We start from the raw sequence: 26,864 nt of genomic DNA, 5'->3' as shown, positions 1-26,864 counted from the left end.
AGTGCTTAGGGCTGTTTGTGGGGGGAGCCTCTTGTTGAATACTGTGGATCCTTTTCCCAGAGCCTGCAGCAGTGTTCAGGCACTGCAGCAGCATCTCTGGTCTCTCCAGCCTGTCTCCCATCAGCAGGCTGGCTGCCTTGCATCCATCTCAAGATGATCCTGGTCACTGTCACCCATCTCCACTGTCCTCTAACCTGTGTGTAGCTCTCTGTCGCTGCACACAGCCTCTGCCACCTGCATGCACTGCAGGGAGGTGAGGATCAAGGGACTGCTGGCCTGCAGCAGCAGCACATGGCAGCCCTGTGCTGTCCATGGAAGGAGGCTGTTGCACTCTTGGTGACAGCACCCAGCCCTGCTGGGTTGAACACAAGGTGCTGGCCTGCCCATCTCATCCACCCCATCCTTAAGGATGGAAGAAGGGATGCCTTCCCCTTTCTCTCCTTGCCTGCTCCCCAGGGCCCGCTTTGTCCCAAGCCCACACTTTGCATTGCTTTTTGATCTGAGTGACAGGCTGGTTTATTTACTCTAATGGTTCTCAGTTTTAAATGTTAATTCCTCCCTGAAGAAAATGTCTTTTCAGGATGAGTTGCCCATCAGCAGAGACATGGAGGGTGTGTTGGCATCCTCGGCCTCTGTGCAGAGCCAGACCTTCACCCAACGGGCAAGAGCCTGGAAGGTGATGCCCAGGGAATACCTCAGTCCCTGTCACACTGTGGCTGGGCTGTCTAGGTGGGACAGATGCATCCCCAGCATCGCAGTCCGTCCCTGTGCAGCCCATTTGGCACAGTGCCACACACCACTGTCACAGCCCCCCATAATCCCAGCTGCAATTAGGGGTTGATGGATTGTCCCTGGGCCAGGGTCTCAGTACAGCCCCCTAAAAAGGACGAGGCACACGCAGAGATGGGCAGGGGCCTGCTGGGCTGCAGCCATCCAACAACAATTTCTAATCTTGATTGGAGAGGAGGGTGGTGGGCTGGGGGGGAAGAATCAGAGATAAATGTTAGCTCATTTCTTAAGTAATTAGTTACCTCCTCATCCCCATGTTGTAATTGTGAACAAGCTGTAATGTTTAATTAGTGTGTAAATGAAACCCCAATTTCATAATGGCTGCGGTGACAGCGCTAAGTGAGACAGGCACAGAAGGGGCCGCATTGTTTCAGCAGGAGATGAAGCTGTCGCCCAGCAAGCCAAGCGTCTCTGGGAGAAAATGGAAATGATAAACGAAGTGAGGCTAATTAGCAAAATCCTACAGGCCCCACTGATGGTTCTCATCAAGGGGAGGTAATGAAGCGGGCGGGCCAAGCTGAGGGGGGATTAATTGGAGCTGATTGCTGCGCATACAGGCACTGTAGAGCAGTGCATGCGGGGATGCAAACTTTCCTGCTTTTCTCTTCTTGCCTTTCCCCAGGACCCAGCTGTGGGTAGAGCCTGTAGGGAGGACACAGGTGAGAGTCTGGTTCTGGAGCAGGCAGGACACAGATGCAGAGGGGTGTTCCCTGCCTGCAGGTGTCTGGGCAGAGGCACATAGGCACCCATCCCATGTGAAAAGCATAGTATGAAGGATCTGAAACATTGGAGAGCTGCTGCAGGGCTAGTTTATAGCACAAGGGGGATTATAGCTCTTCATTAGCTCCCTTCAAGTCCCTCCTCCTGTGCTGACTGTATTTTGAGTGTAGACATTTGGAGAGTAAATAAAGCACCTCTGCATGACGGGTGCTAGGGAAGGGGTGAGTCCTCCGTGCTCCCCCTCTGGGTGAGAGTTTCTGCAGACCTGATACCTGTGGCAGCACAGTGTGGCAACCGAGCCAGAGCTCGCTGTGCTGGGGGAACCTGGGGCATCGTGGAGCTGAACTTTATCCTTTCAAGCTGTGTAAGAAATGCCCTTTCTGCAGCTGTTGGCACACAACCCTGATCACATTGCATTACTTAGTGACATTTCAGGGAGCACATGGAGCCCCGCTGCCAGTGGGCTCAGTCCCAAATGTCCCATCCCTGCTGAGGATGGGGTTCAGCTGCCTGCGGGCCAGGCTGCCCCACAACCTGCTCTTTACCTGATGCCAACTCAATATCAGAAGTGAGCAAAAGCCTTGCCAAGCAGAAGAGAGGACAGCAATACCTCTCTGAGCTTGCATGCATTAGTCTGTCCAAAGAAGTTATTCATGGCTGCATGTGAAACCATGAGACCATGAGCAGGTCTTTTCAGTGTCTCAGTCTCCTTTTCTGACAGAAAATGAGAGTGAGTTGTCTGCTTGACAAGTGCCCATAGCTGGCATGTCCAGTGCCTGCCCAGAGTCATTGCATCCCTTCCTCGTGGCATATCCGAGCCCCCTGCTGCCTCTCTTGCTGAGTAATGAGAGATTTCCCTGGGCCTCCGAGGGCTCTAAAGAGGGGCTGAGCAATATTATTTATTCAGTTGTTTACAGAAGCGTTTGATCGGGAATAGTTCTTCACTGCCAGCCTGTTGTGTATTATTCATTGCAATAATCTCTGCAGATTGTGATAAACTGTAACTGCGGCGGGGCAGCGCGTAGCTGGGCTGTACTGCCACCGCCGCCTGCTCCGGCCTCTAAAATATCGGCAGCTGCAATCATAAATCTCAATTTACAAGTGGGACTATTGCACGGGGAGTTATAGTTATACTAATGATTACTTCTCTGTCTTATTTTTCATGTTGCAACAGAGTAATAAATTTTTAAAAACAGCCTGGGCAAAGCGTCAGCAAAGGCTGTGCGTCCTCTCACACGCTGTCAGCAGAGAGGGGCATTCCTGTTCTCCAGCAGGCATCTCACTCGTGAAGAGAGCTCAGCTCCCTGCATTGTTTTCCCTGCTGAGAATGGGGACTGAGCCCTGCATTTGCCACTGACCTAGTCTTTGTCAGTCAGACTTAGGAAATCCTGGGGTTGATGGGGCCAAGAGGTAGGGATCTCATGGCTGAAAGTGGAGCTGGCATTTGAAGGGTGTATCTTATTCCTGTAGCTCACCACCCTCCCAGCACTGGGGCTTTCCCAGACAGAGAGTTGGAAGCTGCCCTTTTGCAGACAGCGTACCCACAGTGTGGAAATGGGGTGATGGCTTGGGTGATCCCACTGGAAGGAAAGCCCCCTTCCTGGAGGACAGAAAGGGTCAGAAGAAAAGGCTTTGGGTTAGAGGAACTAAGACCTTGCTCCCATCCCCATCTGGGAGCAGTGACTCAGTAACTCCCAGTGGCATCCCCCCCTGGAGGAGTCACCATGGGGGCACCTCCTAAAGACCAAATCTCTTGCCCAGAAGGCAGCAGTGGGACATGGGGTTCAGTGAGCATTTCCCAAGTGTTTATCACAGCTCCGAGGTCTGTGATGTGAGGCCTCTGATGGATGCCTCCATTCACAGACTTGACATTATGATGTACAGGGAGCCTAGAGATATATAGATTTTCAAAGTGGCCACTTTGAGCATAATTATAAATATCCAGCCTCTTTACATAGTGAATTGTTGCCAGGAAAAGAAGGAGCCCAGGAGCTCTGAAATTTGGCATCTAGGATTTTTTGAGAAAGGAGCCTCGGCAGAGGTTTTCCACCCATTTTGGGGCCAGGAAGGCGTGGGTGTTAAGGGATGATGCTTTTCCCATCCTGAACCCCCCTGGCAGGTCCTCCCCCATTCCTCATGGCACTGGCAGTGTCTCTCTGTGGGGGACATCTCCAAGGCACTGTCTTGGACCCTCACCTCCCCTGCTTGTCTGCACCAGCACACTGCAATATGATTTTAACTGCTTCCGAGTGGCTGGCTACCCTTCCAGATCACGGCACAGAGCACCAGGGGCATAACAGAGCTGGGAGCAGGTGCTCCTGGTCTCTGTGCCTGATCCATGGCCCCAGAGACGCAGCAGAGGAGAGATCTTCCCCTAGTTCACATAGCTCATGGCTGGTTCACGTCCTTACACTAGCCTTTGCAGCATCCCAGCCCACAGAGGCTGCAAAGATCAGTTTTCAGGTGAGCAAAGATCCCCCCAGCTGGATAGGTGCTGGATGCAAAACCAGAGCTGAGACCTGGGCACAGTCAGGAGCACTCCCACACGCCCTCCTTGGATTCACAGGCTCCTAGAAAAAAGGCAGCTAGTCCTTTCTAGGAAACCACCTGCAAGTCCCCTTATCATGCTTTTCTCTTGCCCTTTGGATGATACGAGAGCATCACCACTTCCATTTCCATGCTGGAGCTGGGGTAGTGTGCCCTGCAGGCAGCTGTGTGCCCATCCCTGAGTGTCTAGGCTCAAACAGGCACCGGTTATCGCCCTGGGACTGGGGCATGCTGGAATATTGCAGGGGAAAATGAAGAGAATGTTTGAGGATTTGTGTTCTGTTTGCGAGCAGGGTCTGGAGGAGAGAAGGTCAAAGAAGAAAATTGGAGCTGAATTTAAATCAATGGCAGGTAGAGATTAGAGCAGTGGCCCAATTAACTGCAGCAAGACAGGTGGAGGCTGGGAGAGGGCTCCAGCTCTCCAGGCTGGGACCCTCATTGGACCCCAGTTCTGGTCCATGGAGATGTGAATGCCCCAGACAAAACAGGGAGCATGGCCAGGGACTTGGGATGGGGACTTTGTGCCAAGGACTTGCTGGTGGGCAAGGGCTGGAGTAGCTGGAGGCTGTGGGTGGTAGCAGGAGACCTAGATGCTTTGGTGTTGGATTGAATCCCACTCCTTCCTTCCTTCTGTGCACATCTTGCCAAGCTCAGTCTGCTTCTCCATGCACATACCAGCTCTTTGTCCTTGTTTTCTTGTCCCAGTCCCTTCCCCCATGTCCTGCCATCATCTCAGCTGCTCCCACCACCAGCCCCACTAGCTCCCCATGACTGTTTCCTCCTGCCTGTCTGTGCCCTGGCTCCAGCTCTTGCTGGTGCAAGTGTTTCAATGAAACAGTTTCCTCCCTCGCACTTCCTGGGGAAGTCATGGAGCACCCGGAAAGCTGGGTCCCCACTTCCCACGCAGGTGTGTAGAGTGGGTGCCAGGGGAGTTGCAGCAGCTGGAAGCAGGGGCCAGCAGGGCCAGGGATGAATGTCAGTGCACGTGCAGCTGCCCAGGGCCACCACACGCAGCTGTCTTTGCCCAAAGTTGGCTTGATTCTGATGGGAAATCCAAAACATTCTGGGTTCCCAAAATCACCTTCCCAACAGACGTCAAGGCTTTGTTCTGAAACATCATGGCAAATATGAAAAAAAACCTTGCACTGGCAAGTAACTGGAATTTAAGGGAAATAGTGAGATTCTTGTCATTCTTGTTGATGGTAATGTACTAATGGTTTGGGCTGGAATTTCCTGGGAAAATAATTCAGTGTGAGTTAAACATCCAGCATGGAATGCCTCAGCTGAATCACTAAATTTTGGGGAAAATCACTGTAGGTCACATCAGAGCAAGGGGAAGCCACCAGCCCTTTCTTGTTCCCAACACACATCCCCCATGTGCTCCTTGGGTCGGGGCAGCCAGGAACATAGTTCCCATGTCTCTAGGTCTACAGGGGTCAGGCTTTGCTCTCTCCAGCAACCCTATGCACTGCAGCATGTTGTACATTACCCAAGGAACATTAATTAACATTGCTGGAAGATCTCAGGAAAGGTGCAATTTGAATGATCTGGCACCACAGTCATTCGGATGCTGAGTTAATTCAATCCTTGCACACAGTACTCCTACAGATTGTTGGCTTTAAACAAACAGCGGTGACAGATTTGTTGCTGCGGAAATGTGGTCATTAAGTCAGGAGCGTGTGTTTGACCTGAAAGCGATTGAGTGATGGATGCAAGTCATTTTAAAGCTGCAGCAGCCAAAGGATGCTCCTTTTGGAGAGCAATCTTGCATCTAAGGAGTGTAAATAATTTAAACAAACAAGTAAAGTAAGGTGAAAGCACTGCTGTGTTGTGGCACTAAATGCAAAGCAGGGCAGTGCTGCCAGTCCTGTGGTGAAGGAGAGCTCCTTTGCACAGCACTGATGTAAAGAGGTGCAGGGTACCAGCTTAGGGGCTGTCTGTGGGGATAAATGGTACCAGCCAAGCTCCCATCACTTCACAGTCACCCGTGGGAGCCGTTCATCCACCGCGCTCCGAGTGTGAGCAGTGCAAGCACTGTGGGATCCCCAAGGAACAGCAATCAAAGTAGGTTGGTGGAGATCACCTTGATGTCCTGGAAGAGCAGGACTCACATGTCCTGCAGTGGGGCACTGTGCCACTCCAGCTGCTCCTCTTGTCAAGCTGAAGGAGGCTGATACTCCCTTGGCTTCCAGACAAGGTCTGGTTTGTCTTGTCCAGCAAGCAAGGTTTGGTGAACCAGGAGCTTGGCATGCTGCCTGCTCCATGCCAGCCTTGCTCTGAGCCATCCTCTCATAGCTGTTGAAGATCCTCTCTCCCACAGAGTGTGAGCAGGGAGTTTGGTCCGCAGCGGTTGCGTCACACGGGTGTGCGCATTGTGCCGCTGGATGCGGCGTCCCCGTAATGAGGCTGCTACTTACTGTGCATTAGAAGCAGCCATTGCTTAAGCCTCAATATCTCGGCCATTTAATTTAATGGGTTTTTTTAAATACCAAAAGCAATTAAGTTCACATTGTAAGCTAATCGCCTACAAAATTTCATTTCAAAGATGCTCAGACTGTTTGTGAGAGAATGGCTGGAAAGCAGCCCAAATATGCCACCATGTCTGTCTGTGTGTCCTTCTTTGCCTTCCTTCTTTCCCAGCCTGAGTTAAGCAGACTTTTCAAAAGGAAATAATCGCATTCTCACTACCCTGCTTTTCTGATAGTTTTTCTCTGATGTGAATTTTGCATGTCTAAGTTAAATGCCAGTGATTGGTAATGGTTATAGTGCTCAGCTGGTACTACAGGAGTGGGAAACAGGGGTTTGAGGTCTGGCTGATGGGCAAGAGCCAGACAGCTGTTGTTGGGGAGTGAGTGGGCACACAGCTGTGTACCCAGGCCAGGAGTGTATGGTGGGAGCTGTGATATTAGCTTGTGTCACCACTGCCTTGAGGCCATGTGTCTGTGCCACTGTCCCTGGGGGTATAAGAGGTGCCTGAGCAGTAACACCCAAACCTTGCACAAGCATTTTTGTTTTGGAAAAGTGTTTTGGGTGAGCTGTTTGCAGCATGTCCACCATGTCCCATGGTGGCTCACCCCAAATGCCTGCCTTCCTGATCCTCCTCCTGCTTTAGCAGCTCCAGCCCATGGCGTTCATCCGTGGCAGTCCCTGCAGGGACCAGCTTGCCTGTAGGCTGCAAGGCTTTATCAGATCGGAGAAGAGCCAGAGGTCTTTGTCAGAGATTACTTGTTCTCCTAAACAGTCATGTTACTGAATATGGAATAATCCCCCCTCAGCATCCAGCTGGGGGTTTTGTTTCCGTCACTGTGGGCTATCATGTTAACGCTCTCTCCTTAAAGCACCTTTGCCAGCTGAGTCACCCACATGATGCCCATCACCTGACCAGCACAGTGGGCAGGTGCACGCTCCACACCACCGTCCACCAAGCTGCCTGCCCCAGTGTGTTTGGCTGAGCCATGCATGGCTGCCATCCCGTTTTGGCTGTGGTGTTGCCTTCTCCATACTCCCATTGCCATTCCCCCCAGCTGGTTTCCCTGGCCAGCAGTGGGGAGGTGATTTATGGAGTCCCACATGCACCCGGTGAGTCCGGCTCTCTGTGTTTCAGGGAGATCCATCGCACAGGGAGGGGAGGTCACTGCGTTGCAGGTTTGCTAACCTTGCCCGCTTATTAAAAATGGTAAAAGCCTCCCTCAGGACTCGTGAAGTATAGATCCAAAGAGCTCCATATGCTGTTCCCCTTAATGAGATGTCTGCCTGAAGAGCAATAGCAAAACACACCATCCAGTGCAGGGTCCCTATAGCTAGATGGCCTGGCTGTAAACAGAGCCGTCCGTCTTAATGGGCTATCGTGTAAAAACTTCTCCCAGTCAATAAATCAAAGGGGCTCCATTTATATCATGTGCTGCCTTCGCTATTAGGCTGCCTCTGGATGGCATGTTCTGATACAGAGCTCCCAGGGCCTGCCAGACAAGGCCAGAGGCTCTAATAGGCATTTAATTTAGGCTTTCCCCTGCTGATACCCATGCAGAGTTCAGCATCTGGGACTCGGCAGGGGCTCCCTCGTGGTTTGGGGTCACCCTGCTGTGCAGGAAAGGGCACTCGGGGATCGGCACCTGACAGGCATCCCCTCCCCTGCCCTGCTGGGTAGGAACTCTGGTACAGGGAACCAGACCCTCTCTGTGAAGGGGTGTGTGGGTTTGACAAGCACCCCTGCTCGGCTGGGAGCAGCAGCCACAGCTTGGCACAGTTATTTATTTTTCATCCCCTCCCTTGTGCTGCTCAGATGCCACCGGAGGAAGTTCCGCTTCAGCCACCATCCCAGGCAGAGATATTAGTCCTCATTACTAATTAAAGGAAGCAGGAGTAATTGACGGATGGTGGATGGCAGGGGAGCCAGTGTGATGAACAGCCCCTGTCCCTGTGCCGGGGACGCATGCTGAGCGCTACCTGTTAGCTACAAATAAACAAACCTGATAAATAATAAATAGTTTGAGAAGAGTGGGAAAGCATTATTTAAATTAATAGGGATTAGAGGGAGAGGTCTGAAGGAGCATTCCTCCAGATGAGCTATCCGTGGACAGACAGGGACTCATTTGTTGCAGACTGGAGTAAACAAGGAGAAGGGGAGGATTCATCACAGCAGGGCCTCGCAGCGCTTCCAGGGCTGGTAGCAGCACAGCTGTACTTCTGCTGGCCACCCTGCATCAGGGCTGCCCGTGTGCCCGCTGCCTCAGCCGTGTCACTGTGTCACAGCTCTGCTGCCAGGCGGGGCCACTGGCTGCTCGGGGGGAGTCCGGGTGCTGCGGCAGAGCACTGGGGAGCACATGCTGGGCTCTGGCTGCTGGCAGGGTCCCACACCACGACAGGGCACCTGCGAGTTTTCCCGGACAGCGTGATGGCTCCCTGCAGCCTGCCTGCCCCAGCACTCGCTGTCAGCCACGGCTTGGTCCCAGACAGCGAATCCGGCTGCAGGGGGGGGTCTCTCCTCACGCCCTGGCATTTGGATACCACCCTGCCTGCTCAGGGCAGGAGGCTGGGGGTGCTGGAGGAAGGAGGAAAGCTGCGGGAGGCGGGGGAAAGAGGGGAGGACAGACGCTCTGCTCGCTATCACATCTACTCCATCTTATCACCACAGTAATTTGATGATAAAAAATAATCCGAGGCTGGAAAGGAAACATGTGTAGTGGAGTAAAGATTGAATGTAGGTGGATTGTGCCCTGGGGCGGCGGCTGGGAGATAGAAGGAAATGTCCTTCTGTTTGACATACTGCGGAGCCGCAGCCGTGCCCTGCCCGGGGCACGGGGAGCCCGCGGCCGTGTGCGGGCACGGCGGAGCCTGGGCGGCCCCGACACCTCCGACCCCTCCGCCTGCACCTCCTGTCACCCCCAGTACCCTGCGGGGTGCTGCCCCCCACCTTTCCACCCCACAGCTCGCTCCCAGCACACTTCTGGTTATTTTTTTTTTCCCTTTGGTTATGCTTCACAACTCATTTTATCAGCTGTCAGTAACCAAATGTCTTTTTTAAGGAGTGGGTTATAGCCACTAATGTACTGAATGCTATTGCACTGGCTGCAGTTAGTGTTCCACGGCTAAATTACTATAATTAATGTTCCACTAGAACTGTTTGTAACAGGCGGCTGCGGGAGCCCCAGGTCTGGGCTTTCACAGCCACTGAATTATCTCTCCTCCCCGGAGAAAGCGCCTCTCACAAAGGGGAGGGACGAGGTCAGCCCTGGGACAGGCAGGCACTAACCGAGCAAACTCCAGCAGAAGAGTGGCCGGGAGCTGTTCCCGGGGCGCAGACTCCCTGTGTCACCCCATCCCGGCTGCTGTGCCCCGTGGGAGCGCGGCAGGGTGGTGGAATTCGTGCTGGGATTGTCCGGGCACTGCTGCGCGGCCAGGGCTGCGCCTGTCGCCCTCCGCGACTGCCTTCTAAAGATGGAACGCGGTGCCTAGAGAAACGCTTCCAAAACTGCTAAAGGCAGTCAGCAGAGATGTTTCCCTGTGCCAGGCATGGCACTGCAGCCCACACTCCACACCAAGTCTGCGCCCAAAACCATCCCTGCTCTCACCTCTCAGTGAGGCCGGAGGTGCAGGGGGAAAAAATTTGCTCGGCGGGCATACACACCCCTTGTTTCGCTAAATGCATTGTTCAATACCTGCAACAAACAGATTAGCCGAGGCTTTATCAGGGACAAGAGAAGGGAGAGCAGTGTGATAATGGTTTTCAGCAAATCCTCGGGCTGTCACAGATTAGAGCCGCGGCAGGAGCATTATCAGCCCTTTCCTCCTCTCCCCATCACCTCCCCCTTTGTCTCTTCTCACCATCGGATTTCTCCAGCCAATCTATCCCTGAGAGAGCCGGGCAGATACAAGAAGAAGTCGGTTTCCATCTGATCTGCAATTGGTTTTTCTCGGCAGCCGATCCGTGTCGCAGCATTGATCCGTGGGCCCCCCAGCGCTTGTCACCTTGCGTGTCTGGAGAGGAAGGTGGCCGAAGGAAGGGGGGCTGGGGTGGGGATGCTTTAAACTTGCTGTGTGCCATTGATCTGCAGGCGGGAGCATGGCCAGGCCAGCCCTGCCAGGCAGGAGGGCACGAGCCACCTGCCCTCATCAGAGGAGTTTAAATGGCTGTGACCTTCTTATTAAAGGAGAGGAATGTCTTTGGAAGGCCAGCAGAAGGAGGGGGCCAACCCCAGGCCCTGGGGCAGGTGGTTGGGAGCTGCCCAGCCTCACCACCTCACCAAGGGACAGCTCGATGAGGCTGGCACTGGGGTGCTGGGAGCCTGCAGGGCACCCTCCTCTCTCAGAGGGGTCACCCACTGCACCCACAGCCCCATTCCTGCTGCACACCTCTCTGTGCCACACTGCAGCACGGCCAGGCATGGGCAGGGACCCCTGTCGTGGCTCTGCAGCTTGCCCACGCCTGTGGGAGAGAAGCTGCCAGGTGGGAGCTGTTGGGTTAACCCCAGAGGGTGGGCAGCTTTCTCAGGAGATCTGAAGCTGCAGAAAGTTGTTTTTTCCTTCTAAATGTGGGACACAAGGCTGTCTTTCATCCCAGTTACTGCAGGCCAGATCAGGTAGGGATTTGTTGAAATACCTGGATGCTCAGGGGCCATGTCCCAATGGGCAGGGCAGCAATGCTGTACCAGGCAGGACCCAGCATCTTTGGAGTCAAGCTGGGATGTCCAGGCTGTGCCAGCTGCCCTGCCCCTTACTCTTCTGCCAGGTTCCTGCTAGGGTAGAGCTGTGGCAGCTCTGCCTTGTCTCTCTGACTGACCTGAGGGATGGTATGCAGGTGGGTGGGAGGGCAAGAGGGGATATAACAAGTAATGGCCCCAAGTGTGGAAACAGTGTTAATAAAGTGTATTTCACTTTTAATTTTGGCATATAATGTAATGATCTTTTTTAAGGCCCTATCATATTATCTGCATGACTAGATTATTGAGTCTTCATCATCTCCAGATAAATTTATGACCAGGATGATGTTTGGAATTTATTATCAGTCAATAGAGCTCAATACTGTAACAAGGCGTGTAATAAGATATACATATTTAATGATCCGGAGTAAAACAGCCCTGCTAATGGGCAGGATGAGACGGAGGCTGGAGTGTTAATTTCCATCCCTGCCCCTTTCCACGGGAGCCTGCACCATTCAGATGGGATGCAGCCCCAGGGTTCTGTGTGTTGCCTGAGGTCGGGAGCAGGGACTGGCTCGGGGGGACACAGGAGCACAGCCCTCATGCTGCTGTGGCTGGGAGCACGTGCCTGCTGCATGTATGCACTCGTGGGAAGGCACTTGTACCACCCATCCCTGCAGAGATGTGCAGCTCTGTCTCACACAGCCCACGGCTCTCTTACATGGCTTTGCAGGTCTGGCTGACATCCCTGTCTGCGCCAGGTCAGCACTGTCACACATCCACTTAGCAGGTGGCTCTCTCCAGCCCCACAGTCTGGGCAAGTCTTGCACAAAGCTGCTGCTCCAGCAGCTGCTGAGATGGCTGGAAAACACACAGAGTACTTTTCAGTTCCAGGGGCAAGCCTGAAATCCTGCCTCTGGGACAGTGTAGCGCTCTCCAGCTCAACAAGGGCAGACAGACTCACTCTGTCCACACCACATGAGGACATCTCTTGCACAACAAAGCCCTTGGTGAGAACACAGTCCCATGTGGCCTCACAGAGTCCCCCACACTCCAGCTCACCTGGCTGTCTCCCTGACAGGAGACCAGAGAGCACCAGAGCAGGCACAGCCCGGGGAGGTGGCAGTCTGTGTGCCCAAGCACCCTGGCCCTGTGTGCAGCTGCCCACAGACTGTCATGTTGAACAGGGGGCCGTCTCCTTTGCCAGGTTGTATTTTGAGCTGCTAGCGCTGATTTTTCCAGCCTTTTGGGATGTTATTAAATTACTTTCCAAGGACTTTTAATAAGCACTTTTGATACCTTTGAAGCATGCAGCTTTGTGGGAAGATTACAGTCCCGCATCCATCTCGCTGGGAGAGAAACAATGGCAGCAGGGCTGGTGTTTGATCTCTCCTCCAGAAGGCGAGAGAGGGTTTGGGTTAGACAAAGAGGTGAGCTGCTGATTTAGAGCTAATGTTTAAAAATAGGTAGGTCTCCCTCCAAGATAGAGAGACCTGCCCTCCTCTGTGTAATCGGCTGCCTCTGCCTTGCCGGACTTGCAGAAACACAGCTCGCTTTATTTGAAGGCTTCGAGTGCAGCATCGCAGTTTGATTCTTGGTCCTTTTCAAGCTATAACTAGGCCATCTGACCAAGCTTTAAAGAGCAGGAGAACTTTCCATTAGGACTTGCGACACACTCTTGGCAGCACTGGAATTGCATTCTTGCCTTTTATTTCCTTTCTCTGACATCTCTTGTCACTCAGGCAGGAGAAACTCAGCTTTATAAACTCACTCATCTCTACCTGGAAATTTCTCCCTAATTAGGGTCCCAATCCCAGTGAAGGGACTGGATGTCAGGAGCTGGATGTGGAACAGAGCCAACAGCAGTGGTGGAGGTCAAACCAAACTGCTCCCTGCAGCCCAGGGACCACCTGGCCCCAGCAGCATCAGTCAGGGGCAGGGAAACAGCATCTCCCATGTCTGTGCCCACAGCTCCCACACAGGAGAAACAGAGCCACCATGCCTGCCATGCCAAGCATCTGCATGTCTGGCCCCCGTGCTGCCTCAGGCAGGGACCATCAGATGAGTTACAACACCACGAGCACCCAGCTCTGCCAGGCATGCCTTCACTGCAGGGAGAAAAGGTGTCAAGGGAGTCGAATTCCCTTTATCTGTGGATAACTACTGCTGCCTTTAACAGCCTGGAATAAACTAGCCATAAATATCATGATCATAAGTGCTTAGATATGGCAACTTTACACTGAACAGAGGTTTTAACCTTCCCTGCGGAGGATATCCAGCTCTACATCACTGACTGTTTCCATTCAGCTGCACGGCCAAAGACAAGCTCTTGATGAACTGCTCAGAGCAGCTGCACCAGCTACTGGCCACCTCTCAGCCCAGTCTAACCCCAGTCCTTACCCAGTTTTGGGGTAGGACCTCCCTCCTGCTTTCAGGGCCAGACCAGAGTCCTGCTGCCGTCTCCCCTGTACCAGCATTCTTTCCTCCTCTAAGGAATCACCAGCACTGGAGCCCTTTACTGAGCTCCTCTGGGGCTCCATCTTCCATTCTCATTTCCACCCACAAGGAGGGTCTGAGCCACCAAATTCTGCAGCAACTTGTCACCATCCCCTTGTCCCTGAGCCAGGCCAGGGGTCCCGTATCAGCACGAGGGCAGTTTGCACCCTCCCTGCACCTTGCCAGTGCCCCGCCGTGACTTTATTTTGCATGGCGACTTTGAGGGGAGCTGTAAAACACTCAGACGAGTTAAATAATACACGACAGTGTACGGTATAAATTACAGGAAGCCAGCGGTGGAGCGACATTGTATGCTGAATAAATTAAAGGCTGCGTGACTTAGAGGCGAGATTGATCTGCCGAGCATTTTGTTTAGTGACGTGCTTGTCATAAGGGAGAGCTAATTACAGGCATGGAGGCGCGCGGCTCTGGCGCTGGGGAGCACAGAGCAAACTGGGCTCACCAATGTCAGCGGGGTCCCTGCACTTCCAGGATTTGCTCTTTCTCAGGCCAGCCACATGCCTGGCCCCGTTAGCTGGGTGCCTGCTGTTTTCTCAGGGCCATCCAGCACTGTCACAGCCCAGGAAAAGGACTGTGCTGCCACAGGGAGCTGCCACGGTCTGGAAATGGGTGTGCTGGTGTGGGGGACACAGGCAGCTGGTGGCTCTGGGGTCTGCCCTGAGCAAGGGCTGGTGTTGGGGCTGCCTCAGGGCTTAAGGGAAATGGAGATGCTCTATCCTGAGCCCATTCTTAATGGAGCAGAGCCACATAGGAGCACATCCTATGCTTCTGTGGCATTTTTGAGCTCAGCGCTGCTCACAAGGTGACACAGGGATTTCACTGCTCTGGGGTACCCAGGACTGGCTGAGCAGCAAAGCTGAGATCTGTGGGGGCTGATTTGAAGACTGAAGAGTACAAAAAGGCAAGTACAATTCAGAAATTAGGTAGGGATCCTGTAACAGCAGGATGCTGCCATGAGCCACCAAGGGAGGGGGCAGTCCTTCAGGTCACAATTTGGACTGCATGATTTTGGAGAAGTTGTGCTTTACCCACATGGATGTGGGAGACTGGTGAGAGGTTTGGATTCAGCTGGATGACTTCATCCACCAAACTTGGGGCTGAGTTTGGAAGCTTGTCCTGCTGGGCTCCGGAGCAGGGACGGTTTCTGTGCCAGGTCTGTCCCGGCTGCCTGCACAGCTGAGCGATGCCGTGCAGGCTGTGGGCAGCCCTCGAGGTCACGGCAGAGGCTGTGCATGGGGCTGGTGGGACGGGGCCCTCCCTGGCCTGCCACAGGGGTGTCAGTGGCTGGCGAGCGTGCTCCGGAGCGGGCCGGCCATCGGGATGTGCTCCCCGCGGCGCGGCCGGCTCGGCGCTTGTCTGTCACTCGGTGGGATTATGAGTAGTGAGTGTAATGCATCGGCGTATGAATAGGGTTGTCTGGCTGATGGTGATGTATCGTTTTTCATTACTGCCTCTCAAGCCCTCCCTGCTTCACGTGTGGAAATTCTATTTATTCCCTAATTTGTAAAAATTCCCTCCTTATCTGATACCAATCAGGGAGGGGTAATTGGCTCTCCAGGGCTAGCGGCTGGGGTCCTGATGAAGAGATATGTGTGTCTGCTCTGGCTGTCCAGGCACCCTGCCCTGCTGCACCAGCGACACGGGCCACAATTAATAATGATTTGCAAATGGCAGACAAGCAATAACGCAGAAAGATGTCCAGCCAGCCTCCTGCCCGCCCCTTAATTTCCTTCTGTAATATAAATGGCACAGGAACGAAAATCCAGCGCTATAAATTCTGAAATTAGTTATTCACTGTAATAAATGGTTCCCTTTTTGGTGCACTGTTCTCCCCATCCTTCTCCCCTGACCCCCCCCCCAACTTCCTCCTCCCCCTCCCAGCCCCTTTGCCTGCTACCTACTTCATTTGAGTCCTAATATGCAAATGCTGTAATTTAACGGGATGGTGAAGTTGATTTTCATGTTAACTTAATTACTTTGATTTATGAAGGGCTGGGATGTAGACACAGCTCCATCCTTGCCCACCTCCCACCCTCACCCCTCTGCAGTCCTGCTGACCCGCTGCCTCTCTTCCCTTTTCTTCCCTTGGCTCAGTGCTCTTTTCCTCTTCTTCCCAAGTTTAGTGTTTTATTAGCTGCCTTTAAGTGGACATAAGTCCTCGCGACAATCGCATGATGCGGAGGACAAATTCCCCGTCCTGCCTTGTTTAATCGTGCCTGGATAATGGATGTATAATTGACTCATTTGAATGCTTTTGCCTACAGGAGTGCAGAGCATTAAATGTTTGATTGCCTTAATTTCCAAACAGATCATTATCCCCTTCTTACCCGCTCTTAATAAACACTTTATGAGGATTTTTTTTGTAAAGGAAAAAAATCTCCACTCCTCGTACTTCTCTGAAGTGATAAACTCTAATTAAGTCTAATATTTAAAAATATGGTAATGGTGACTTGTTTGAATAAGTGGCCTGCATTTCCATAATTTCATTATTACGTAAAACACGCTAATTATTTGAAGTGTGCTTATTACTAAAAGAGAAATCTCCTTCTAATAAAGATGAAATTGGCTTTTTTCCCTGTATTGCTGTGCACGCCTCTCCCCTTCTCTCCTGGACGGTGAGTGGCCACAGCCAGGAGCAGGGTGATGGCAGCATCGCTTTGTTTGCTCAGGGAAGGCTGCCAGCCAGGGATGCTGGATGTGCAGGAACAGGCACAGAGGCTGAAGGACAAGCTGAGGTCTCTCTGCACCCTGGGTCGCCCTTTGCCCCAGCATCATTGGTGCCCTTTGGGCTCATGGGCTCCAGGAGTTGTTGGGAACAAAGCTCAGCCCCTGCTGCCCATTTCCTCCAGCAGGGATGCCCCAGCTGTCATGGTTTGCCCACATGGCATCGCCTGTGCCAGGCTGTCCAGCAGCCTGTGGGGCTGAAAGGTATCTCAGCAGCTGGGTGTCTTGCAGTGCAGAGGCCCCAGCCACCCAGCTCTGCCCTGGGAGGGGGCCAGCATGGTGGGTGCATGATGGGAAGAGTGGTTCCCAGTGCAGAGGATGAGAGGAAGCATCCTGTCTCTTGCAGGGTGACAGTGACCAGCCTGGGTGGCAGAAAGAAAGTGCCCAAGGCAGCAGGTAGATGGTCAAGACTGGTCCCCTTCTGCTGCTCTTCCTACTGACCTGGCAACTTCCAGAGATGGGCCCTCCCTGCTCCAGTGTCCCTGCTGGGGTCAACTGGATCTGGAGGTCTTGCTGACCCCAGTGTGCAGGGAGTGGGACAGGCATTGTGTCCCTCAGGGACAGACACGGGTTGAGGGAGGATGAGTGTGGATTGTGTCCAGCCCCTCTTCAGAGCCTGTGCGGCGCTCTGTGGCGGGGCAGGCAGGGAGGCACTGGGATGAAGTCAATATAAAACTAATTTTCTTTTCTTCATGAAGAAATGAGGTGTGTGGCAGTAACGTAATTGCAGATAATGAGGTAAGTTATTCTTAATATTCTGCACGTCGCTGTCAGCTCCACCTAATATACCTGCCGGCTGTGCGGGACACACGCAGCCCCTTGCCCCATGCGCAGCATTATGAGGCCATTAATTTGGGAGCAGCTCGGCAGGACCATCCCTGGCATCCCTGTGGATCCCTGGGAGCTGGGAGCACTTGGTTCTGACACGTCCTTGTCACCACTATGGCAGGCATCCTGGTGTCCCCACCTTGCCCAGCATGTCTTGGTGGGGATGGATTCAGATCAGACACAAACTGCCTCCAGCTCCAGTGTGGACACGGTGAGTGACACAAGAGCCTGGCTCTGTGTGCTGGGAAAATGCTGTCACTCCCTGCCCTGACAGTGACATTCCTGCTCACAGGGAGCAGCACAGCCCACTGTGGGGACGCAGCACCCAGTGCTGCCATTCGTGATTGCTGGGGACGCCAGCAGCAGTGCCAGAGTTCGTGACATCTCTGAGGTCCATACAGCTGCCACCGCTCACAGGGCCACCTGCTGTCACCCAGGGGCGGCAGTGGGGACGCTCCGGGCGGCGGCGGCCGGGCGGGCCTGTTTCCGCTTTGCAGGGAGCTGTTATACAAAGGCAGTGGTGATATTATTCATTAACAGTAATCTGCCATTAGAACATTGACAAATGGCCCCTCGGCGCCTGAGCATCAGTTCTGGTACAGCCCATAAAGCATGGGGACAGTTTAAATATGGACCTGCTCAGCTCGGGCCGGGGGTGATCCGTCTTCCCGGCCATAGCACAGGTGCACTGGGGTTGCCTCCAAATGAGCACGTCTGGGGGGGCCCTGCAGTCCCTGACCACCCACAGCCCACCAGGGCAGCTGCTGGGATGGAAAAGCTCCCTCCTTGCTCCGGAAGCGTCTCGGCCCAGTGCACGGCGGCTGCAGCAGAGCTCAGCCCCCTGAGCCCCCGTGGTGGAGGTCTCTGTGTGGTTTGATCCTGTGGGGACGTGGGAGGGGTGGGAGAATGCTGGCAGGGCAGCACACATAGCCCCTACCCTTCTCCCCAGTGCTTGGGCTGGGTGTGGAGGTGATGCTCTCCTGGAATGAGCATTGCTGCTCCCGGCAGCCCGATCCAGCAGCACAGACTCCTGCTGATGGAATCCTTGAGTCATGCTGGGTTCACAGCAGTGCTGCCGTGCAGTGGCTGGTGGGAGGGCACACGCCAGGCAGTCAGCCCAGTGCCATGGGCTGGGGGCTTTCTGCATCCATCTCAGCACAGGAGTGCAATGGGAATGTCTGTCCTCCTCCAATGACAAGGCAGCCAGTGATGCTGAATGGCCACAAACTCCAGCCTAAACTTAGGAGAGCATTCTGCTGCCCCATGCATGTGCATGTGTCACTGTCCTTGGCTGTCACTACAGCGAGAGCTTGGCAGGACATGGAGAGGCCTGAAATGAGGGTGTCAGGCCAGTGTGGTGTCACAGTGGATAATGCTGAAACACAGAGGCAGGAGGGCTAAAACCTGGAGGGCTAAGCCAGCCAGGGTGAGTGGAGGCTGGGGTGTCACATTACCCCACACTGCACTGGCAGCTGGACCAAAGGAGAGTCCCAGAGGTATTCAGCCCCAGAACCCAGCACCTCAGGGCAAGCTCAACCCCAGCCGTCCTGGGCCACTGCACGGGGACATGGGGTGATGCTCGGAAGCAACACAGCAAGGTGAGGGGCAGGGAGGCAGGGCAGGGCCACTGCTCTGCTTGCATGATAACCCCAGGCTCACCCCTTCCACACACACCGCACAACACCCCTAAATCAATTGCATCTTATTATTACAATATCAATATACAATATTCCTACAATAACACCATTGATTTTCTACTCAGAGGCTGCACCTAAGTCTGTTTTAAAGAGGAGGGAGTTAATAGTGCCCTCATTAAAAATCTATAGATTACCCCCCACCCCAAAAAAAAGAAAAAGCAGTTTATATTCATTAGGGCTATTGAATATAAAGTAATATGTTTGTGTAGGACATTGGAGTAATGTGATAATCCGTCCGCATATCAGGGAGAAATCCACTTAGCAACCCTGTCAGCTTGACAAGAAAAATGTGCCCATAAAGTCGGGAATACATTGAGGGAGTGAGCGGGAGGAGAGCGGGGGCGCGCGTGCATGTGTGCGCCTGTGCAGAGCCGTGCAGGCCATCAGCGTGGGACCACCTTCACCCCGTCACCCTGCGCAGCCCCGGGACACAGCTGGGCACCCCTCAGCCCCTGGAGTGTCTGGGGCAGGGACATTCCAAGTGTGCCAGGATGGGCATCAAGCTGGGGGGGCTCCGCAACCTGCCAGCCTCCCTGGCCCCGGTAGGGGCACCAGACGGGACAGGTTGGTGGGTGCCAGCCTGGGTGCCAGGGCAACACTGCCACAGCGGCGTGCCCCCAGGGAGAGCTGGGCTGGGTGAGGGCAGCAGCATGGGCAGGGCTGCCTGTGCCCTCCTGCCAGCCTCGGACTCTGCTTGTCCCCTGCCCCGTGGTCACCTCTGCGATGGATTAAGCACTGAAAAGCAGCAGAGCAATCCCGGTCGCGCTCTCTTAGGCTGTCAATTGCCATTTTTGTAATAGAAATTCCTTTCACAAGGTAACGACGGCCAGATTTAGAGGATTTCATATTGTTAATAATTCCCCAAACAGCCATCTGACTGTGTTGTTTTAAAAGCCGCTTAGTTTTTTGCTTTGGAGTTTATGAAAATCTCCCACTCTAATATCCCGAGAGCCAGCCTATAATTGTGTTATTAAATCAATCGGAGCGGATTACATTGTAAAATCAATAGATGGCTGTAATTGCATATTAGAAAGTTGTTCTGCTGTTGTTGATTTTTTTTTACATGGATAATTATAATAAGCGTGTTTACCTTAGCGCTGATTTGGAATGAGTCTCACTAAATGATGTATGATGAGCTTGGCACACTCGCTGCCAGGGGCCGTGGCATCCTTTGGGACAGCAAGGACAGCACTGGCGGCATGGGCATGTGGGTGGCATTGACCCAAGAGGGTCCCACCAGTTTTGCAGGGTGGCAGCTCAGAGTTCAGGGTGTCTCCCAGCGCTGGCACCTGGCAACAGAGCACACTGGGGTTTTTGGGAGACAAATGATGGGGTGCAGGCAGCAGACAGCAGTCACAGACAGCGGTCACAGACGGCGTCCCCAGGGGCCAGCTTGGGAGTCCCAGGAAGTGCCATGGGGTCTCGCTGCCTGTCTGGCAGCTGCCCAGGTCTCTGTGCAGTTCCCCCTCAGCAGTATGGAGCAATAGTCAAGCCCCAGTGCCCACTCCAGCTCGGGGCAAGGCTGCAGCCTGTGAGGTTGGCAGTGGGACACCTGGGGCTGCGCTTTCACATCCAAACTGCTCACTTGCCACCCACCTGCCAGAGCTCCAGGATTGGCTTTGCTGTTACTTTTTGGGGGTGTCAGGCCAGGGCTGGCTGGGTGGGGGTACTTTGATCACAGACAGTTGCACTCTTCTTACCTCTGTTTCCCCAGCTTTCAAGCCACTTTTACCCTGTTAGATCCCACTGGCAGCTGGCTCCAAGGGCTGAGGCTTTTCCAAGGGGCTCAGTTGTCTGGGGGACAACTGAGATGGAGCAGGTGATCCTAAGGACAGTGAGGGGATCGCTTGAGTGGGAACAAGTGACAGCAGCAGGAGCTGGCATTGTGGCTTGGCTGGGCAGGACACCTGTCACCTCCAGGGGCCTTATGCAGCCATCAGTGTCACTTTGGGCAGCAGAGAGGACAAAGGCACAGAGAGATGGGCTCACCTCTGCCCTCATGCCAGCCAGTGGGCTGGGGACTCCCCTCCTTTGCTGGCCTCTCCTCATGCCCAGCTGCTGTCCCCTGTTAGGCACACAAGTGACAGGAAGGGATGCCACGAGAGGGTCTCAGGAGACACTCCAGAGGCACGTGGCACTGATGGGGACATTACCTCTTCCACTGCCAGCCTCAGCCAGGAGGGTCCCTGGCAGCTCCTGGCAGCCCCTTGGGGAGCTGCGCACAGGGAAAGTCCTGAGCCTCACACAGATGCTGGGGGACAGGCGATGGCTTTGCCAGGGGGTCACTGGGCACAGCGGGGCTGGGCAGTGCTGCTGGTGTGGCAGGGAGCATCCAGGAGGCCGGGCAGCCCCGTCCCTGCAGGCAGATGCCTGGCAGCAGGACAGCGCTGCCCGGCTGCGGGGGGCCCTCAATCCGGCACACGGCACTGTCAGCAGGCAGCCTGCTGTCTCCTAGACAGTGAAATATGGCCACAATTAGCCCGGATACAGTTCAATTATGATAAACAGCGTTTGCACCCTTTAAGCTGTGATTAAAAGGCCTCCTCCCGTTGATAGAGAGACCTAATTTCACATTATTATCGCTGTAGCTTGATTATAAAGCACTCCCTGGATTTACAGTTGGGAGATGGATGTGGAGGCTTCTTTATCATTTACACATCAGTAATGATGCAGCCTTCCCTCCACCACAACATCCATCCAGCAGCGGCGGGGAGAGGGGGGCCTTGCCTGTACCCCCCTCCCGGGGCACCTTCTCCCCGTGTCAGCCAGGCCCCGCTGCCACACACAAGTGGGCAAAGTCACCCTTACGGTAACAGCTTGATAAATGGGCGGGCGGTAATGAAATGGAGACATCAAGGCGTGGGGCGAGGAAGAAAGAGTGGTAATCGGAACGAGTGGAGCTGTCCCGAAACGGAGGGGAGCGGGAAGAAGGATCGCCTCTGCGCCGTGTGCTGTCAAGGGAGAAATTACACATTTACTCTTGCTTTTTCTTAAGGAGACGGCCCTCATAGATCAAAACATGGATTTACAAGCCAATTTTCAACATGAAATATAGACACTAGGAATCAATTTAAGCCCAGCTTCTATTTTAGCAAACGGTGCCTGAGTTTAGTCCCAGGTAAATAACACCAGAGCCTTCCCCTTTCCCATCTTGCTGCTCTGCCACGGCCCAGCACCAGGAGTGGCTGTGGCTTGCCATCCCAGCCACCTGCCACTTGTCAAACTCCAGTCAGTGAGCATAGGGAGGCACCACAGGCTGGCTCTGGTGGGGACATGGATGACCCTGACCTTCAGGTTCAGGGCATGGATCCATCTCAGCGCAGCACTGGGTCATGCTGGGATGCAGGTGACCAGTGCTGGGACTGGGAACTCTGCAATCACACCACATCACTGCAAGGTCCTTGGGACAGAGTACCTGGACTGGTGAGAGCACAGGCATGGCATGGGATTCAGAACTTGCTCCAGCAATTCTTGTTTGGATCATGCCTCTAACCCAGTATCTCTGTGCTTTCTCCTTAGACGACTGCAAGAACATTGCCAACATCATGAAGACACTGGCCCATAGAGGCTTCATCTTCAAGCAGACCTCCAAACCTTTTTGATCCCCGAGGCAAGCCAGGCAAGGGCTGCATGCGCCCGGTGCCGGCGAGGCGGGGAGGACGGGCTCCAGCATTAAAAAAAAACCCGGCAACCGAGGCCAGAGGAACCGACACAAAAAAAATCTCAATTTCAGCTGTTAACTCCAGTAGAGGTTGTATATATGGGAAGGCAAATCTGTGTAGACCTGATGTGACTCCCTCTCTGGGCTGCTCCGGACATTATGCCATGCTAGCGGACAGCCGCGTAGGGCGCTTGCACCACATTTTAGACTTGTAGTTCGTTCTTTTTCTTTGGCTCCTGATTTCCGTCCCTCCCTCCATATCCCACCCCGTCCTCCCTCTCCCACCCCGTAGCCAGAGCATCCCCCATCTCCACCCTGGCATGGGCCATACCCACCTTCCCTTCTTCTTTCTCTTCTCTGGTTTTATGTTTTCAGGCCTCGACGGCTGCTGCAGCGATGCCGGCGTGTGCCTGCACTCGGGCAGCACTCACGGAGGCTCAGTGTGTCGAGACGGCCCCTCGCCCTCCCCGCCAGCTCCCCCCGCCTCTCCCCTGAGCGCCTTTTCCCCTTTTTGAGTCAACACTAACCCCTCTCTGACTCCTGTATGTGACAAACGCGATCCGTCTCTTTATGTTCAAGGTGAAGTGCCTGTATTCTCCGCTGCAGAGCCCCTGGCAGCCCCGCCGTGGGCTGCAGGGTCCCGGAGGGCTCCCTTCAGTGAGGCAGGGGCCCAGCGGACAGGCGGGCGGCAGGAGGGAGGTGACAGTGTCCGCATGGAGCCCCGTCCCGTCCCCGTTCCGTCTGCTCGTGCCTCTTGCGGGGCTGGGCGGGATGCCCGGCCCTGCCTCGTCCCTGCCGATCAATTCCAGCTCCATGGGGGACAGGCCCGCCACAGCACCGTGTCCGTGTCCGGTGGTGGACGTGCCAGCGCGCGCTGGCCCCCGGCCCACAGGTACCTGAGCAGGGGAGCTGCAAATTGCCCCAGGCCCCTGAGCGTGCTCCCCACCAACCTCCCTCGGTTCCGAGCTGAGGCTCAGCCCCCACGTGCTGTGCCCCTCACAGGTCCCCGCGGACGCTCAGCAGCAGCTGGCTTGTTGCCTGAGAGAGTTGCCGAGCACATCCCCTCCGGCTGGGTGCGCTCCCGGCTGGCCAGGGCGGTTGGGGGGAGCCGTGGGGCGGGCTGAGGGCGCACGTCCTCTCGGTGTCACCCGGCCCCAGGGCCCTGCTGAACGGAGCCCTCGTCCGGGCACTGACCTGCAGGGAGGCTGCAGCCCCAGGCCCGTGCATGCATGGCCTGGAGCGAAGCCGGTGACGGCAGCCAGAAGGGCAATACAGGCACTGAACTTGGCGGTACATGACTGCATGGTGTGTGGTGTTCCAGTTAAACCAACCGATAATGCAACCCCAGCATTTTCATTGTCTAGTTATTCCAATCCTTGCTGTAAATGTGCCACATGAATAAAGTTTGGGGGTAAAGGAGCCCGGGCTGTGCCCATGCATGTGCAAGTTTGTATGGGGGCAGAGGGAGGGGAGTGCCACCTGGATAGGTGGGAGTAGGGTACTCCCTGAGGGATGGCACAGCCACGCTCCCCATAAAAGGGTTTGGCTGTGAAAGGGCAGTCAAGGTTCCCTGCTACTGGGAGCACTGCCCCACCCTCCAGCATGGGCACTGTGTGGGCCCAAGGCAGCTCTGCCCTGAGGATGCCACCAGCCCATCACAGCTGGGCCTTATCCAGGGGTGCACCCCACGCAGTTTTCTGCCCAGTGCAGGGTGACAGCCACCACTACATCCCACTGGCACCTGTCACCCTAACCTGTAGTCTGGCACACTGTACCCACACAGCTGCCACTGCGTTTGGAGCATCTTGGCTACAGAATGGAGCCAGCGTGGCTCTGCTGGGCCCTGGGGCACCTGCTCTGCCCCACGAGTGTAATGCTGTGGGGTGCAGGAACCACCACTGCATCCAGGTGCCCAAGGGACCTGCCCTCTGCCAGAGTGCCACCGGGTGACAGGGGTGCAAGCATCCAGCTAGCAAAGAGTGGGCAGCTCCCAGAGGGCAGGGGCAGTCCAGCCCATTTGCTCTATGAAAAGGTCACAGGGGTTTTACCAGTTCCATCTGTGCAGCCCCTGATCAGCTTTATTGACCCTTTTTCGATGGGAGTCGTCTAATTAGTTTTTTATGAAAACTAAGAACTTGGCCTTTGCCCTCTACTCCTGCAGGCGAGAATGTGACTCAGAGGACATTGTCACGGTGAATCGATGATGGCAAGTTACACTTGGAAGGCAAGTGTAGGGGACACAGGGTGGGCAGATGGGCATCAGCCAGAGCAGGGCACACAGCCAGGGCCACCAGTGCCCACAGTGGCAGCACATAAACCCAGGCTCCCACTGCAATGTCTCAGCCCCTCCAAGGCCCTGCAAAACAACTGCAGGAACCAGACAGAACCTTGGGTGGGGCAGCAAGAGGTGGAACTCTTCTGACAATGAGCTGGGGACAACACGAGTGTTTCAAGCAGGGGCAGCCTCTTACACAGGCAGGGCAGCACTTGCAGGTGTCAGGCACGAAGAGTTACTGGAAGAGAGCAGCTACACAAGGGCTGGGCACCAGGGAGCTCTCCAGCCTGCTGTGGGCAGCACAGGAGCAGCCTGGCTCAGGACATGGCAGCCTCAAAGGCAGCAGGGGCTGCAGCAACTCCAGCTGTCACCTGGTGACTGAGGCAGGTGGGCTCAGGGACAGCCAGCAGCTGCCAGCAGGGTCAGTGGCAGCCAGCCTGCCTGGGACAGGGGCGAGACAGCTCCATGCACCAGAGCTGGTGGCCGCAGGGCAGCCATGGGTGGCCTGGGGCAGAGCTTTGCACGTCCCTGGGGCAGCTCTCCAAGACCTGCTGCAAGTGCCTGGAGGTTGCACTGCTCCGGAGGTCAGATGGGGTCAGGGCTATGGCACTGGGCAGGTGACAGCTCCCACTTTTCTCTGGAGCACTGCAGTGTTTGCCCCAGCAAGGCCCCTGTTCTGTCCCATGGCTGGAAGCAGCCAGCTGTCCCCAGGGGCTCCAGGACAGCCAGCACTGCCCCTGCACCTCCTCATCCTCACCCTGCACAGAGTGCTCATGGCTCCTTCACCCTCCTGATGGAGAAGGAGCTGGAGGCCAACTCCCTTCACTTCCTCTGCTCCAAAATGTAGACAGGAAAGAAAACAAAACAAAACAAAACAAAACAAAACAAAAAAAAAAAAAAAAAAAAAAAAAAAAAAAAACAAACAAACAACCCCAGGAACAGCAGGTGGGAGCACTTGGGTTATGGCAAACACATCCACCTGTCTCGGAGCTAGCCCCAGGGCTTCAGCATCACTCCAGGCAGTGCCAAATGGACTACACTGCCTGGCTGAAGGCAGAGCCAGGTCTTTGCATGACAGGAGGGACAGAGCTAATCCAGCAGTGACAAGGGGGTGGGATGGCATCCTCACAGGGATGTTACCTCCCTGACATAAACAGGGCTTGAGGATGGTCAGGAGGAAGGGGCTGAGCTCTGCAAGAACTCGGTGGCCCAGGAGCCCTGACCAAGCAAGCCAGCATGCACCAAGCCCTAAGGTGCAGGACACTGCATCTGAGTGAGACTGTGCCAGGGGCCACAGGGACCCTCTGCCCACAGCCACGGCAGGGTCAGCCCCCGGAGCTCTGTGTGTGGGGTGCCCCAGGCACGGCACAGCTGCCGGGTACCCGTGTGCTGGCTGCTGCAGGGACACGAGGGGCCGGAGCCCCGGGGCCCCACGGCACAAGGCACCGCAGGCAGTGGCCCAGGGAGTGCAGTCCGTGCCTGCCGTGCCCAGCCCCGCAGCCCTCCCTGCTCCCAGGGGCTGCAGAGGCTCTGCCCCAGCCCAAAGCCGGGCCTGCCCGTCCCTGCTCCGTGTGCTCCCGGCGTCGTGGGAGGCCCCGCTGCCTCCCCTGGCGGGAAGCGGCCCCCAGTTCCCGCCGGGCAGACGGCAAACAGAGCATGGAATTTGCACGGCTGAAAGTTAAATACAACACACACACGGATTTCGTCAGAGGCCCTGGCACCGCTGCCTTCGTGGGATCCGATTAACGGGGAAATAAAAGGGCCAGAGAACCCACACAGCAGAGTGAGCAGATGCCCTATAAAAATCAAATACAGGGTAATCAAGGGGACCAAAAGGTACATTTAAAAAAACAAAAACCCACCCTGGAAACAAAGGAGCTAGGCTTTGTGGCTTTCCTGGGAGGGCTGCAGAATTAATGGGGAAGAGCACATGTGTTTGATAATCTTTATATGGCAAAAGACCCATC

At 54.8% G+C, this 26,864-nt stretch overlaps 1 protein-coding gene across 5 annotated transcripts in view; it reads left to right on the top strand.

Moving 5' to 3' along the window:
• Positions 1-24,041, top strand: part of ERI3 (ERI1 exoribonuclease family member 3) — a 128,272-nt gene extending 104,231 nt beyond the window's left edge. For all 5 annotated transcript variants that reach the window (XM_064428674.1, XM_064428677.1, XM_064428675.1 and 2 more), the window contains exon 8: positions 22,481-24,041. In XM_064428674.1, coding sequence (XP_064284744.1) covers positions 22,481-22,563 — 83 coding nt within the window. In that variant the 3' untranslated portion in view covers positions 22,564-24,041. The remainder of the gene's footprint in view (positions 1-22,480) is intronic.
• The last annotated feature ends 2,823 nt before the right edge of the window (positions 24,042-26,864 follow it).

This window comes from Passer domesticus, chromosome 7 (genome assembly GCF_036417665.1).
Source record: "Passer domesticus isolate bPasDom1 chromosome 7, bPasDom1.hap1, whole genome shotgun sequence".
NCBI classification, from domain to species: domain Eukaryota; kingdom Metazoa; phylum Chordata; class Aves; order Passeriformes; family Passeridae; genus Passer; species Passer domesticus.
The sequence above is the reverse complement of the archived record's forward strand: the minus strand, read 5'-3'. Positions and strand labels throughout refer to the sequence as shown.